Source organism: Theropithecus gelada, chromosome 16 (assembly GCF_003255815.1).
Source record: "Theropithecus gelada isolate Dixy chromosome 16, Tgel_1.0, whole genome shotgun sequence".
NCBI lineage: Eukaryota > Metazoa > Chordata > Mammalia > Primates > Cercopithecidae > Theropithecus > Theropithecus gelada.
Window position 1 is genome coordinate 41,464,487 of NC_037684.1, and position 15,699 is coordinate 41,480,185.

Consider the following 15,699-nt stretch of genomic DNA (forward strand, 5'->3'; position numbering starts at 1 on the left):
ACCAATGTCCTCCAGTCTGGATAACAGAGCAAAACGCTGTCTCACAAAAAAAATTGTTTTCACATACAGCTTTGTTGAAGTTTGGTACATGCTATAAAATCCCAGGGGCCAGGAGGGAAAGTTCAGATTATAAAATGAGTTACTTATGTGTGAACCAGTCTACATTTTTTTTTTTTTTTGAGATGGAGTCTGGCTCTGTCGCCCAGGCTGGAGTGCAGTGGCCGGATCTCAGCTCACTGCAAGCTCCGCCTCCCGGGTTTACACCATTCTCCCGCCTCAGCCTCCCGAGTAGCTGGGACTACAGGCGCCTGCCACCTCGCCCCGCTAGTTTTTTTGTATTTTTTAGTAGAGATGGGGTTTCACCGTGTTCGCCAGGATGGTCTCGATCTCCTGACCTCGTGATCCGCCCCTCTCGGCCTCCCAAAGTGCTGGGATTACAGGCTTGAGCCACCGCGCCCGGCCAGTCTACATTTTTTAAAAGATATTTATTATTGTTTAATTAAAAATTTAAGACTTCTGGAGGCCTGTGCTTGCTGCTTCTGTCCTAGGCTTTTTATTGTTTTGATTGAGTATTTCCACCAGGAGCTCAGCTATACCCAGCAGCATTTTGTTTCATTTAGAAATTTGCAGTGAGGAAGAAGCTCGGTATTGTTGCAGTCTAGCAGTGATCCTGTTAGATGTTAGTGATCCTGTTAATTAGTCAGATGTTTCCAAAAGTTTATTCCATGTGTGTCTTTTTGAAAGCACCAGATGTACCTTTTTAGTCTCTGAGTATTTCAGTTGGTTATTAATACTATGTGAATTAAATCACCATAGAAACATCCGAAACTGAAATCACAACAACAGAAATAATTAAGAGGAGAGATGTTGGTCCTTACGGCATTCGATCTGAATATTGTATCAGGAAAATCATTTGTCCCATTGGAGTTCCAGAAACACCAAAAGGTAAGGAATAGAAGGAATTATATTCTTTCATTATTAACCTGTTAGCCATGTATTTTATGAATTGAAATTTGTTTTTTTTTTTTTTTCTTCTCTCTGTTCACCTTTTAAAAAAGAAATTTTTTACAACTGCCAAATTTTGGAAATGATATTAAAGTAATAAACATAGGAAGATTCTGGTAGACACACATTGATGCCTATAAGCCTTGTTCCAAGCACAGCAAAGGGCTATAATAATACCTCTTGTAGTTAAGATGTGAGACATTGCCTGACCACAGACCAGCAGCTCCTAGAGAGCAGCCATCTCGTCTGTCTGGTTTGTTCAAGTCCTGGTAACTAGTACCGAGTCTAATATGTAAGTGGGTCAATAAAGATTTCTTAAGGATTAAAACTACTGTGAAATACTTCAGTGCTCAAGCTAGAGATAATCTAAGAGGCATAAAGAGTTACTCAAGAAATGTTTATAGAGCACCAATACAATACGCACTGGGTGGCAAATACATAGAAGAATGAAATTTGGCCCCTAATCTCAAGGAAGCAAAGAAAAGCTTATAGTATTATAATATCAGTGTTATATGTGTTGCAATAAGATAAGAGAGTAATGTTGGAAAAGAAGATTAACACTTTTATAGATAATTATGAATGCTTAGAAAATTCATGAGAATTAAAAGTATTAGCACTAATAGGAGTTCATTGTAGTATCCAAATTGAAAATATATAAAGTCCATGTTATTTTATGTAAACAATAAAAATATTTAGGAGAAAACCTAGTAAGAAATGTATAAAAAGGCCAGGTTCAGTGGCTCACACCTGTAATTCCAGGACATTGGGAGGCCAAGACAGGTGGATTACTTGAGCCCAGGAGTTCAAGCCCAGCCTAGACAATGTAGTGAAACCCCATCCCTACAAAACATACAAAAGTTACAAAAATACTGGTAACGTGCATGCCTGTAGTCCCAGCTTCTCAGGAGGCTGAGGCCCGAGAATCGCTTGAGCCTGGGAGGTGGAGGTTGCAGTGAGCTGAGATGGCACCACTTCACTCCAGTCTGGGCAACAGATTGAGACTCCATGTCAAAAAAAAAAAAAGAAAAGAAAAGAAAAGAAAAATACAGGCCGGGCATGTGGCTCAAGCTTATAGTCCCAGCACTTTGGGAGGCTGAGGCGGGCACTTGACTTGAGATCAGGAGTTTGAGACCAGCCTGGCCAGCATAGCAAAACTGCGTCTCTACTGAAAATACCAAAAATTAGCCGGGTATGGTGGTGCACACTTGTAGTCCCAGCTACTTGGAAGGGTGAAGTGGGAGAATCACTTATACCCAGAAGGCAGAAGTTGCAGTTAGCCAAGATTGTGCCCCTGCATTCTAGCGTGGGCAACAGAGTGAGGCACTGTCTCCAAATAAATAAATAAATAAAAAGATAATGTCCTTAGATAGAAACAGTGTTTTTATAAAAGTTACTTCTCCCCAAATGTATACACTTAATTTTTGAAACTTGATTAAATTAACTTGGGAGTTCTTGGAGAATAACCTTTTTGAAAAGAGCACTAATGAAGCAACACCTGTTCCTAGTGGATGATAAATTTTAGCTTAATTAAAACAGCAGCCAGGCGCAGTGGCTCACGCCTGTAATTCCATCACTTTGGGAGGCCGAGGCGGGCGGGTCATTTGAGGTCAGGAGTTCAAGACCAGCCTGGCCAACATGGTGAAATCCGTCTCTACTGAAAATACAAAAATTAGCTGGATGTGGTATTACACACCTGTAGTCCCAGTTACTTGGGAGGCTGAGGCATGAGAATTGGTAAACCCAGGATGGGGGTATTGCAGTGAGCTGAGTTCACACCACTGTACTCCAGCCTGGGCAACAGAGTGAGATTCTGTCTCCAAAAAAAAAAAAAAAAAATCACAGGGTCATCCTGGCACAGAAAGAGCTCTGTTGATGGGCAGAGAAACAGATGGAAGATGTCCCTGACAGGCCTTCAGTCTCCTTGACCCCACAGCCTTTGATGCAAACCACTGCAGCCCCCTAAAATCACTTTTCTTTGATTTGTATCCCTTTGTACGATTCAGGTCCTGCTACCATTTCTGTTTCGTCTGCTGCTTCCTTGTGATTGAATATATGGGAAGGTTCAATGCTTGTCCCTCCCTACTTTTTATTTTTTAAATCTTTTTATGAGGAGATTTTATCTATTCTTAGGTTTCAGATCTCCCCTTTATATTGGTAACTCTCAAATCCCCCTTCTGTATGCGGTGATAGGGAAACACATATTGTACACCCAAGTGTGAGAAGAACATGCTAGTCTTTTGTAGGAAGTTGAATTCGTGTTGGGGTCTGGAGGATGAATTGACATTAGTCAGATGAGCAGTGGGGGCTAGGAATAGTGCTCCAAGTAGAAGAAACAGGTTGTATAAAGGCTAATAAGCCTTTTATTTTGGGGGTCAGCAAACCACAGCCCATGAGCCTTGGCCTACCCTGCTTTGGTAAATGAAATTTGATTGGAACACAGCCACATTTACTCACTTATGTGTTGTCTTTGGCTGCTTTCATGATACAAAGGCACAGCTGAGTAGCTGCAGCAGAGACCATCTGGCAATTTAAGAGGAAAAGTTTGCCAACCACTATTTTTCATGATAGAAGATGCCAGAAGTACTTTAATTTTAGAAGCAATATTGCTTAAAATACTCTGATTTCCTTTCCAAAGAAACACCTACACCTCAGAGGAAAGGCCTTCGATCAAGTGCACTGCGGCCAAAGAGACCAGAAACGCCCAAGCAAACTGGCCCTGTTATTATTGAAACCTGGGTAGCAGAAGAAGAGCTGGAATTGTGGGAGATCAGGGCATTTGCTGAGAGGTAAGGAAATGGTTAATACCTGGTCAACTATTTGAAGATTTTATCACTTCAGAATCAGGAAATTACTTTTTTTTTTTTTTTTTTTGAGACAGGATCTTGCTCTGTCACCCAGGCTGGAGTGCAGTGACACAATCTTGGCTCACTGCAACCTCTGCCTCCCAGACTCAAGTGATCCTCCCCCCTCAGCCTCCCCAGTACCTAGGGCTATAGGTGCATGATACCAGGCCCAGCTAATGTTTGTAGTTTTTGTACAGAGATGGGGTTTTGCTGTGTTGTTCAGGCTGATCTTGAACTCCTGGGCTCAAGCGATCCACCCAACTTGGCCTCCCAAAGTGCTGGGATTACAGGCATGAGCTACCCTACCTGGGGTGAAAGAATTATCAGTTTAATCGTTTATTCAGTGCAGTAAAGTCCTAGCTTGACTTTACTCCACCTTTGATTTTAAGTGCTAGCGGTGAATAGTTTAGTAAGGTCCTCTCTCTCTCTTTTTTTTTTTTTTTGAGACAGAGTCTTGCTCTGTTAGCTAGGCTGGAGTGCAGTGGCGCGATCTCAGCTTACTGCAACCTCTGCCTCCCAGATTGAAGCAATTCTCCTGCCTCAGCCTCCCAAGTAGCTGGGAGTACAGGCATGTGCCACCACGCCTGGCCAACTTTTTTTTTTCCCCCCCAAGACGGAGTCTCGCTCTGTCACCCAGGCTGGAGTGCAGTGGCGCAGTCTCGGCTCACTGCAAACTCCACCTCCGAAGTTCAAGCAGTTCTCCTGCCTCAGCCAGACAGCCACCACCACGCCTGGCTAATTTTTTATATTTTTAGTAGAGATGGGTCGAACTCCTGACCTCAAGCAATCCACCTGCCTCGGCCTCCTAAAATGCTGGGATTTGCAGGCATGAGCCACCGCACCCGGCCTGAGCCACTGTGCCCGGCCCTGGCTAACATTTGTATTTTTAGTAGAGATGGGGTTTCACCATGTTGGCCAGGCTGGTCTTGAACTCTTGACCTCAAGTGATCTGCCTGCCTTGGCCTCCCACAGTGCTGGGATTATAGGCATGAGCCACCTCACACAGCCAAATGTTTTATTTTTAAATTGAGATAATATCATACCTTTGTATGATGTGAAAATCAACCAGATTTCACTTATATTAGATGTTAGATGCCTAATAGGGTAGTTTCTGATAAGTTTCTCCTTTTTTTCCTGCAGAGTGGAGAAAGAAAAGGCACAAGCAGTTGAGCAACAGGCTAAGGTTAGTGAACAGAAGAAGGCAGAGGACATCAAGGCCCAAATGGAGGCTCTTTCAAAACAGCAGCTCTTGACTTCCCATCAGCCGGGGGAGTTGGTCCTGGTCCCACTTGACAACATACATACATTTTTTAGCCAAATTCATGCACACCCATGCACAGTAATGATACATTCTTGTGGGTTTTGGTGATTATTTTTTTGAGAGAGTGTCTCACTATCACCCAGGCTGGAGTAGATCACAGCTCACCGAGCCTTGACCTCTCTAGTTCAAGCTATCCTATCCTCCCACCTCAGCCTCCCTAGTAGTTGGGACTACAGGCACACACCATCATGCCCAGCTAATGTTTGTATCTTTTGTAGAGATAGGGCTTCGCCATGTTCCCCAGGCTGGTCTCAAACTCCTGGACTCAAGCGATCCACCTGCCTCAGCCTCCCAAAGTGCTGGGATTTTAGGTGTGAGCCATTGCACCCATCCAGGGTTTTTTTTTTTTTTTTAAGTGTATCTCATGTATATCTTATTGTCATTATTTGAAAACAGCTCTGTGGATACACCAAGCTGTGGTTTTGTAAAAAGTATACCTATCTGGAGGACATCTGAAATAAGATTTCTATTATTTATTATCTTTAGAGTTTCATGAGTAATTTCTGAAAATATTTTTTTCTTGTGAATTTCCAATCTGGAAGATTTCTGTGATCTATGAAAAAGCAAATTATACTAAAACTCCATAAGAGTTTGTTGTAATTGATTATTATAAAGTTAATGATGGTTTCTTGGTGTTTTCATACTATAAATAATGTGCCAGGGCCAGACGCAGTGGCTTATGCCTGTAGTCCCAGCACTTTTGGAAGTCTAAGGCAGGAGGATCCCTTGAGTCCAGGGGTTTGAGACCAGCCTGGGCAACATAGGGAGACCCTGTCTCTAATAAAAGAAAAAAACCAAATTTTAAAAATAAAAATACAATGTGCTATATGTGCCTAAACATTGAGGACCTGAATAAAAGATATAACCACTTACTCTATTGAGAAAATACTCTAAAAGTTTTTACCAACTTCAGTATATAAACATTGAGGATACAGGTGAATAGCTATATCTATATACAGTATTATTAACGTAGTCGTACATAACTATTTAAAAATCACATATAAACCAAATTATTTGTTTCAAACCAGTTTTCCCTAGCATTTTATAAAACATTTTTTCAAACTCTTATGTATCTTTCAGTTTACTATAAGTCCTTATCTTCACTTACATCAAAGTTTGAGATGATAGCGCTTTTGGGTTCTATGTATGATGCTATCTGTCATAGGAAATCGATCACTAAACCCAAATATCTATAACAACTGGCTAGTTGTATTTTTTAAAATTTTATTGGGTGTGTTTTCTCATCTTTGCAATGTAACCTTATGTATTACTTTTTTTTTCTTTCTTTCTTTTTTAAACAGAGTCTCACTCTCTTGCCCAGGCTGCTGGAGTGCAGTGGCACAATCATGGCTCACTACATTCTCCATCTCCTGGGCTCAAGTAATCCACCCACCTCAGCTTCCCAAGTAACTGGGACTACAGGCGTGCACCACCATGCCTGACTGATTTTTGTAGTTTTTGGAGAGAGAGGACTTTTGCCATATTGCCCAGGCTAGTCTTGAACTCGTGAGCTCAAGCGATCTGCCCACCTAGGCCTCCCAAAGTGCTGGGATTACAGGCAAGCACCACTGCATTTGGCCGTAATATACTTTTTAAAAAAAAAAATTTTTAGGCCGGGCGCGGTGGCTCAAGCCTGTAATCCCAGCACTTTGGGAGGCTGAGACGGGTGGATCACGAGGTCAGGAGATCGAGATCATCCTGGCTAACACGGTGAAACCCCGTCTCTACTAAGAAATACAAAAAACTAGCCGGGTGAGGTGGTGGGCGCCTGTAGTCCCAGCTACTCGGGAGGCTGAGGCCGGAGAATGGCATGAACCCGGGAGGCGGAGCTTGCAGTGAGCTGAGATCCGGCCACTGCACTCCAGCCTGGGAGACAGAGCGAGACTCCGTCTCAAAAAAAAAAAAAAAAAAAAAATTTTTTGACGCTCTGTTGCCCAGGCTGGAGTGCAATGGTGCACTCTAGGCTCACTGCAAGCTCCGCCTCCCGGGTTCACGCCATTCTCCTGCCTCAGCCTCCCGAGTAACTGGGACTACACGTGCCCGCCACCAGGCCTGGCTAATTTTTTGTATTTTTAGTAGAGACGGGGTTTCACTGTGTTAGCCAGGATGATCTCAAACGCCTGACCTTGTGATCCACCTGCCTCAGCCTCTCAAAGTGCTGAGATTACAGGGGTGAGCCACCGTGCCCAGCCAATATATTACTTTTAAAAATCTATTTTAAATGATTATTTATGAAGATAGCTAACACTTCAGCTTTGAAGGCATATCCTCCAATAAATGAGTACTAATATATCTGTTCTATTTCTTTGCCTTTTTTTTTTTTTTTTTTTTTTTAGGAGATAGGATCTTGCTCTGTTGCTGAGGCTGGAGTGTAGTGGTGAGATCATAACTCATTGTAACTTTGAATTCCCAGGCTTAAGGTGATCCTCCGGCCTCAGCCTCCTGAGTAGCTGGAGCTGCAAACGCACTACCACACCCACCTTTGCCTCCCTCTTTTTTTTTTTTCTTCTTTCTTTTCTTTAACTGATTTAATCAGGTGATGTCTCTAAGAGTTGAAAACTAAACTCTTTTTCTTCTGAGGAATGAGGAATTGTGTAAAGTGCTTTATATTATATTCAGGTATATAGGATAGGTACAAAAGTAGTCCTAAAAAAATTGGATGTGATGTCATAGGTGAGCAGTTTGCAAAGGCAGGAGATAGTGGTGCAGCATTGGAATTTGATTTTAGCAGACATCCCAGCGTCACCCTTAACTAGCTCTGTGGCCTTGGGCCAGTTCCACAACCTCTCTAGTCTCTGTTTCCTCAGCTTATAAGATAATGAAGGTAAAGCATCTGCCACCAGGTTTGCAATAAATTTCACCTGTTGTTTTACATGTGTATGGTCATCACACCACTGTTGATAAGCTGTTAGAAAAATTTAGCAATCTGTAATAAAGGATATACAGAATATCTTTAATAACTAGTTTAAAAGATCATATTGTACAACTCTGTATAGTATAAAGTATTTTTCTATAAAAATATTTGTATAAGAAGTCTAGGAAAACTATAATTTTCAGCCTGCTTGATTGCAGATTTGCCAACTTTAATAATAGTGTCATTAACTATTGACATGCTTTTTATAGTTGGATAAATTAACATTACAGTGAAACAGAAACCTTTCACAGCTGCATTTGTTCTCAGCTCTGAATCTCAACACTGAGCAGCATGGTGTTTCTGTCTCCAGTAAGATTACCCACATCTCTGTTGTTTTCAGTCTGAAACCTTGGATATTTGTACAAGCCAGAAAAACTTGATAAAATATTTTCTGCTATGAACAGCTTAGTACTTTCAATGTAATATATGTGGTATAGAGATATGAAAATACTGCCTTCATAGATAGGTACCTTGGAGGAATTAAATATATGAGCCGGATGCGGTGGCTCACGCCTGTAATCTCAGCACTTTGGGAGGCCGAGGTGGGCGGATCACAAGGTCAGTAGATCAAGACCATCCTGGCTGACACGGTGAAACCCGTCTCTACTAAAAATACAAAAAATTACTCGGGGGCGTGGCGGGTGCCTGTGGTCCCAGCTACTCTGGAGGCTGAGGCAGGAGAATGGCATGAAACCCGGGAGGCAGAGTTTGCAGTGAGCCGAGATCGTGCCACTGCACTCCAGCCTGAGCGACAGAGTGAGACTCTGTCTCAAAAAATATATATGTGTATGTGTGCATATATATATATATATATATATATATAGCCTTCATCAAGAAATTAAATTCAGGTTTGTTTGTTTTTTGTTTTTTTTTAAGAGATGGAGTCACTCTGTCACCAAGGTTGGAGTGCAGTGGCATGATCTCAGCTTACTGTAACCTCTGCTACCCGGATTCAAGCAATTCTTCTACCTCAACCTCCCGAGTAGTTAGAATTACAGGCACGAGCCACAGTGCTCGGCTAATTTTTGTATTTTTTGTAGAGGTGGAGTTTCACTATATTGGCCAGGCTGGTCTCGAACTCCTGACCTCAGGTGATCTGCCCACCTCAGTCTCCCAGAGTGCTAGGATTACAGGTGTGAGCCACCGCAGCCAGCCATAAATAAGGGTAAATTTATATGGGCATATATTTTTGGAAGTAAAATATTTCAGAAATGTAGTGGAATTAAGGTGAGAGAAATTGTGGACTTGTAGAATCGTATTGTTTTTATTTAGAACTATTTTGATTAATGTTTCCTCTCTCTCACTTTTTTAGAAACGACTGGAGCAGCAGAAGCCAACAGTGATTGCAACTTCCACTACTTCCCCAACGAACAGTACAACCAGTACCATCTCTCCAGCACAGAAGGTTATGGTGGCCCCCATAAGTGGCTCGGTTACAACTGGAACCAAAATGGTACTAACTACTAAAGTTGGATCTCCAGCTACAGTAACATTCCAACAAAACAAGAACTTTCATCAAACCTTTGCTACGTGGGTTAAGCAAGGCCAGTCAAATTCAGGTATACAACTATGATTAAGTAAAAGATTACTTTGGTTCAGGAAAAAGAATTTTCAACCTTTTAGCTACTGAAATGAAACATTTTTTTAGAAGATTGTTTTTCTTTTGCAGCCAGTTGAGCAAACAAGCTGTAACAGTTGGTTTGTTACAAATAATGTTCATAATATTACATTAGCAAACTCCTCTCTTACATTATTTCACTTTCAACATTTACATAGTTCACTTTGAGTGGAGAGGAATGTTTTTATTAAAAATACAAAATGAGCCACATTTCATGCATTGGTGCCCGTTCCTAGAAGTCACTACGTTGCTGGTTATTTTAAATCTAAAGCTTATTAAATGTCTTATACCCCATTAGCCACCAGCACAGCTGCCACATCTGCTACAACCATTGCCAGCACAGGTCAGACGTTCCAAATTACAGGCAATCCAGTCACTATGGCAGGAAAAGTAATTACCAAACTGCCACTTCCTGCAAACAGCAAGATTGTCGCTGTAAATGTGCCAGCAACACAAGGAGGTAAGGGAAATGTGAAGAGTTTTAATTCACATTTGCCAGATCATACTGTTGCCATTATTTTTCATCTCCTTTTCACTGATTTCAGTCCTTGGATCTCACATTCTATGTAGCCCACTATAAAACCCTGCCACACGTAGTTTCTCCTCAACAACCGAGCAACACGTAATGCTTTCTAATAAAGTGACAGTTTTTAATTATGGCTTCATCTTTTTTTAAGGCGTTGTTCAAGTACAGCAGAAAGTCCTGGGTATCATTCCATCAAGTACAGGTACCAGTCAGCAAACCTTTACTTCATTCCAGCCCAGGACAGCAACAGTCACAATTAGACCCAATACCTCAGGCTCTGGAGGAACCACAAGCAATTCACAAGTAAGAATTCTTACCGACTTACTTGGTTTGATGTGTTGAGCACATCACATTGTTTTTATAATGGCTTCTTCCAAGATTAATCCAACTCAGTTTCCTTTGCCTATTACTGCATCTGTGACAGAGTACTGATTAGGAAAAAAATCTGTTATATTTCTGATAAGTGAAAATGATACATGAAGTTTTAATATTTAACATTTAGTTAATGACACATAAGTATGGTTTATGAAGAAGAATAATTGCTTTCTAGGATTTTATAAAGAACATTTTTTTATGTAAAACAGTGGACAGCACTAGACCACCCAAGGAAGTGTGCTGTGTAGGCTCGCTAAGAAATCAAATTTAAAATCTGGACCAGGCGCGGCGGCTCACGCCTGTAATCCAAACACTTTGGGAGGTCAAGGCGGGCAGATCACTTGGGCTCAGGAATTCAAGGCCAGCCTGGGCAACACGGCAAAACCCCGTCTCTACAAAAAATACAGAAATTAGCCAAGCGTGATGGTGCTCACCTGTAGTCCCAGCACCTCAGGAGGCTGAGGTGGGAGGGTGACTTGAGCCTGGGAAGGGAAGGCTGCAGTGAGCTGAGATTGTGCCACCGCACTCTAACCTGGGCAATAGAGCCAGACCTTGTCTAAAAAAAAAATTTAAAAAGTAATCTACAGTACTGTTAACTAGTTTGTTATCAGCTGATATGTACACATATTAGATACATCATTTCTTTTTTTAAGACAGAGTTTCAGTCTTGTTGCCCAGGCCAGGAGCAGTGGCATGATCTCAGCTCTCTGCAACCTCTGCCTCCTGAGTTCAAGCGATTCTCCTGCCTCAGCCTCCCAAGTAGCTGGTATTACAGGCGCCCACCATCACGCCTGGCTAATTTTGTTTGGTTTTTTTTTTTTTTGAGACAGAGTCTCGCTCTGTCACCCAGGCCAGAGTGCAGTGGTGCAATCTCGGCTCACTGCAAGCTCCGCTTCCCGGGTTTACGTCATTCTCCTGCCTTAGCCTCCCGAGTAGCTGGGACTACAGGCGCCCACCACCTCGCCCGGCTAGTTTTTTGTACTTTTTAGTAGAGACGGGGTTTCACCGTGTTAGCCAGGATGGTCTCGATCTCCTGACCTCGTGATCCGCCCGTCTCGGCCTCCCAAAGTGCTGGGATTACAGGCTTGAGCCACCGCACCCGGCCTAATTTTGTATTTTTATTAGAGACGGGGTTTTACCATGTTGGTCAGGATGGTCTCAAACTCCTGACCTCAGGTGATCCACCTGCCTCGGCCTCCCGAAGTGCTGGAATTACAGGTGTGAGCCCCCGCACCTGGCCCAGATACGTAATTTCTTTGTTACTAGTATGGAAAAGACTTAAAGTTTTGTAAACTAGTATTACGGAAAAGGTTTAAAATTTTAAATTTTTGAAAATGTTCTGAACCTAACTATAGAACTGAAAATAACATACTTTCTAGTTTCCCTTTTAGACGGAGTCTCGCTCTGTCACCCAGGCTGGAGTGCAGTGACGCGACCTCAGCTCACTGCAAGCTCCGCCTCCCGGGTTCACGCCATTCTCCTGGTCTCGATCGCCTGACCTTGTGATCTGCCCTCCTTGATCTTACAAAGTGCTAGGATTACAAGCGTGAGCCACTGCACCTGGCCCTGGTTTCCCCTTTAAAACTATGAAAGGGCCAGGGACAGTAGCTCACGGCTGTAATGCCAGCACTTTGGGAGGCTGAGGCAAGAGGATCACTTAAGGCCAGGAGTTCGAGAACAACCTAAACAAAATGGCAAAACCCTATCTCTACTAAAAATACAAAAAATTGGCTGGACATGGTGGCATGCACCTGTAGTCCCAGCTATTCCCAGCTACTTGGGAGGATAAGGGATGAGAATTGCTTGAACCCACAAGGCAGAGGCCACCACGAGCTGAGATGGAGCCACTGCACTGCAGTCTGAGTGACACAGTGAGACTCTGTCTCAAAAAAAAAAAGAGTTAGAAGATTCGCCGGGCCAGGTGCGGTGGCTCATGCCTGTAATCCCAGCACTTTGGGAAGCCAAGGTGGGCGGATCACGAAGTCAAGAGATCGAGACCATCCTGGTCAATATGATGAAACCCCGTCTCTACTAAAAATACAAAAATTAGCTGGGTGTGGTTGGCACACGCCTGTAGCCCCGGGAGGTGGAGGTTGCAGGGAGCCGAGATCACGCCACTGTACTCCAACCTGGGTGAAAGAGCGAGAATCTGTCTCTAAATAAGTAAATAAATAAATAAGCGAGACTCTATCTCTAAATAAGTAAATGAATGAATGAATGAATGAATGAATGAATGGAGACTCTATCTCTAAATAAGTAAGTAAATGAATGAATGAATGAATGAACGAACGAACGAACGAATGATTAGCCAGACATGGTGCCATTCACCCATAGTCCTAGCTTCTTGGGAGGCTGAGGCAGGAGGATTGCTTAAGCCCAAGAGTGAGCCAGGCTGCAGTGAACTGTGATTGCATCACTGCATTCCATCTTGGGCAACAGAGTGAGACCCTATCTTTAAAATAAATAAATAAATAATTTTTTTAAAACTGTGAAAGAAAATAGGGTTTCTGATCTTCCTGTTATATTCTGTGGGTTACAGGCATGATCTGGAGCTTACAGAAAGTGGGACTCCACATTGTCCTGTGAGCACTAGTTACAGAGCACAGCCCCACTGGCATGTGTTCCTTCCTTTTAGTCCTCAGGCTATTTTTTTGTATCAGTGGCAGGGAATTTTGTATGATAGCATTTGAATTAAGTTTTCTTTCCTCAAAATTCCATCTTTATTCTGATGTTTAATACAATTTAAAATGTAATGTTCAAGAGCCCCTGTCATTTCTGTAAACATTTTTATTAATGTAGAATATTTAAAGATCTTGGATTCTAAGTCCATTATACTTTAGTCTTTTTAAAGCATTTTAATTAATTGCTCTTTGTGTCATTTATAGGTAATTACAGGGCCTCAGATTCGCCCTGGTATGACCGTGATTAGAACACCACTCCAACAGTCAACACTAGGAAAAGCAATTATTCGAACACCTGTGATGGTACAGCCAGGTATTTATCCATCCAGCATTATCATTTTACATCTGAACAGCCAGTCTAGGAAATATGTAATTATCTGCATTTGGCACTACATGCAAGAAATACAATTTGAATTAATACTTCAAAGCATACTAAATTTCTAATCCATTGTGAGATCTATTCAATGATATTATTTCATTTTGACCTTGACAGTAAAAATAGGTTGAAGTATGCTTATTACCATCCTGGCTAACACGGTGAAACCCCGTCTCTACTAAAAATACAAAAAAACTAGCCGGGCGAGGTGGCGCGCGCCTGTAGTCCCAGCTACTCGGGAGGCTGAGGCAGGAGAATGGCATAAACCTGGGAGACAGAGCTTGCAGTGAGCTGAGATCCGGCCACTGTACTCCAGCCTGGGTGACAGAGCGAGACTCCGTCTCAAAAAAAAAAAAAAAAAAAGTAATAGAAACCACTAATAAATAAAATATATAATTGAAGTAAGGGAGACAGTCTGTATAGCAAAAGACAGAAAATCAAGGAGACAGCAAAGAAACACATAAAACAAAATTACAAATGCAGTGCCAGACGTTCATTTATTACTCTTAATGTAAATAGGTTAAAACTACCATTTTAAAAGTTGAAGACTGGCCAGGCTAGGTGGGTCTCCCCTGTAATCCCAGCACTTTGGAAGGCCAAGGCAGGAATGTCACTTGAGCCCAGGAGTTCAAGACCAGCCTGGCCAACATGGTGAAATGCCATCTCTACAAAAAATATTAAAAAATTAGCCAGGCATGGTGTCTCCTGCACCTGTACTCCCAGCTACTTGGGAGGCTGAGATGGAAGAATCACTTGTACCCAGGAGGTGGAGGTTGCAGTGAGCCAAGATCATGCCACTGCACTCCGGCTTGGGCAACAGAGTGAGACCCTGTCTCAAAAAAGAAAAAAAAAGTTGAAGACGTTAAAGATTTTTTTTTTTAAAACCCTATACATTTATGAGAAATGCAGCTAAAATCAAATTACTACAAAAGCTGGAAAGGTTAAAAATTAAAGATGGACACAGGCACGCAAAATAAAGGCCATAAAAAGAAAGAAAAGACAAGGATGGCCCTACTGATACTGGACAGAATAAAATTCAATGTTTAATAAAAAGGAAAATTTTATGAAAAATAGTCATTTGTTTATTGGCTTAAAGGTAAAGGTCAGCCGGGTGCAGTTGCTTACGCCTGTAATCCCAGCACTTTGGGAGGCCAAGGCGGGCCAGATCACCTGAGGTCAGGAGTTTGAGACCATCCTGGCCAACATGGTGAAACCCCGTCTCTACTAAAAATACAAAAATTGGCAGGGTGTGGTGGTGGGCACCTGTAATCCCAACTACTCTACTCGGGAAGCAGAGGCAGGAGAGTTGCTTGAACCCAGGAGGCGGAGGTTGCAGTGAGCCGAGATTGTGCCACTGTACTCCAGCCTGGGCAAAAAGAGTGAGACTCCATGTGAAAAAAAAAAAAAGGGTAAAGATCGTGGCCAGGCACAGTAGCTCAAGCCTGTAATCCCAAAACTTTGGAAGGTTGAGGCAAGAGGATCACTTGAAGCCAAGGGTTGGAGACCAGTCTGGGCAACATAGTGAGACCCCATCTCTACAAAAAATAAAAGAGTAGCCATGCATCCTGGAGCACGCCTTTAGCCCCAGCTACTTGGGAGGCTGATATGGGAGGATTGCTTGAGCCCAGGCATCGAAAGCTGCAGTGAAGTATGCTCATGCTACTGCACTCCAGCCTGGGAGACAGAGCACGACCTGTTTAAAAAAAAAAGAAAAGAAAAAAAGATTGCAGTTAAGGTATAATCTTGAATCTTTATGAATTAAGTAGCATGTCATATTAAAGTGTACAAAGCAAAACTATTTGAAATCAAGGAGGAATTAATAGGAGCATAGTAAGCCACAGTTAAACTATGTATCAACTTTAGTACCTTCTGAAATACACATTCATTTAAAATATTTATAGGCTTAACCCAGGCACAGTGGCTCACTCCTGTAATCCCACCACTTTGGGAGGCCAAGGCGGGCAGATCACCTGAAGTCAGGAGTTTGAAACCGCCTGGCCAACATGGTGAAACCCCATCTCTACTAAAAATACAAAAATT

The 15,699-nt window shown here is 42.3% G+C and overlaps 1 protein-coding gene across 3 annotated transcripts in view; it reads left to right on the forward strand.

The window, feature by feature from the left end:
* Positions 1 to 15,699, forward strand: part of BPTF (bromodomain PHD finger transcription factor) — a 151,395-nt gene that overhangs the window by 94,035 nt on the left and 41,661 nt on the right. For 2 of the 3 annotated variants that reach the window (XM_025361547.1, XM_025361546.1), the window contains 6 exons: positions 817 to 945; positions 3,641 to 3,791; positions 4,989 to 5,031; positions 9,396 to 9,642; positions 10,379 to 10,530; positions 13,488 to 13,596. In XM_025361547.1, coding sequence (XP_025217332.1) covers positions 817 to 945; positions 3,641 to 3,791; positions 4,989 to 5,031; positions 9,396 to 9,642; positions 10,379 to 10,530; positions 13,488 to 13,596 — 831 coding nt within the window. Of the gene's footprint in view, positions 1 to 816; positions 946 to 3,640; positions 3,792 to 4,988; positions 5,032 to 9,395; positions 9,643 to 9,999; positions 10,162 to 10,378; positions 10,531 to 13,487; positions 13,597 to 15,699 lie in introns of all 3 variants that reach the window. The other variant, XM_025361545.1, reaches the window with a different exon arrangement.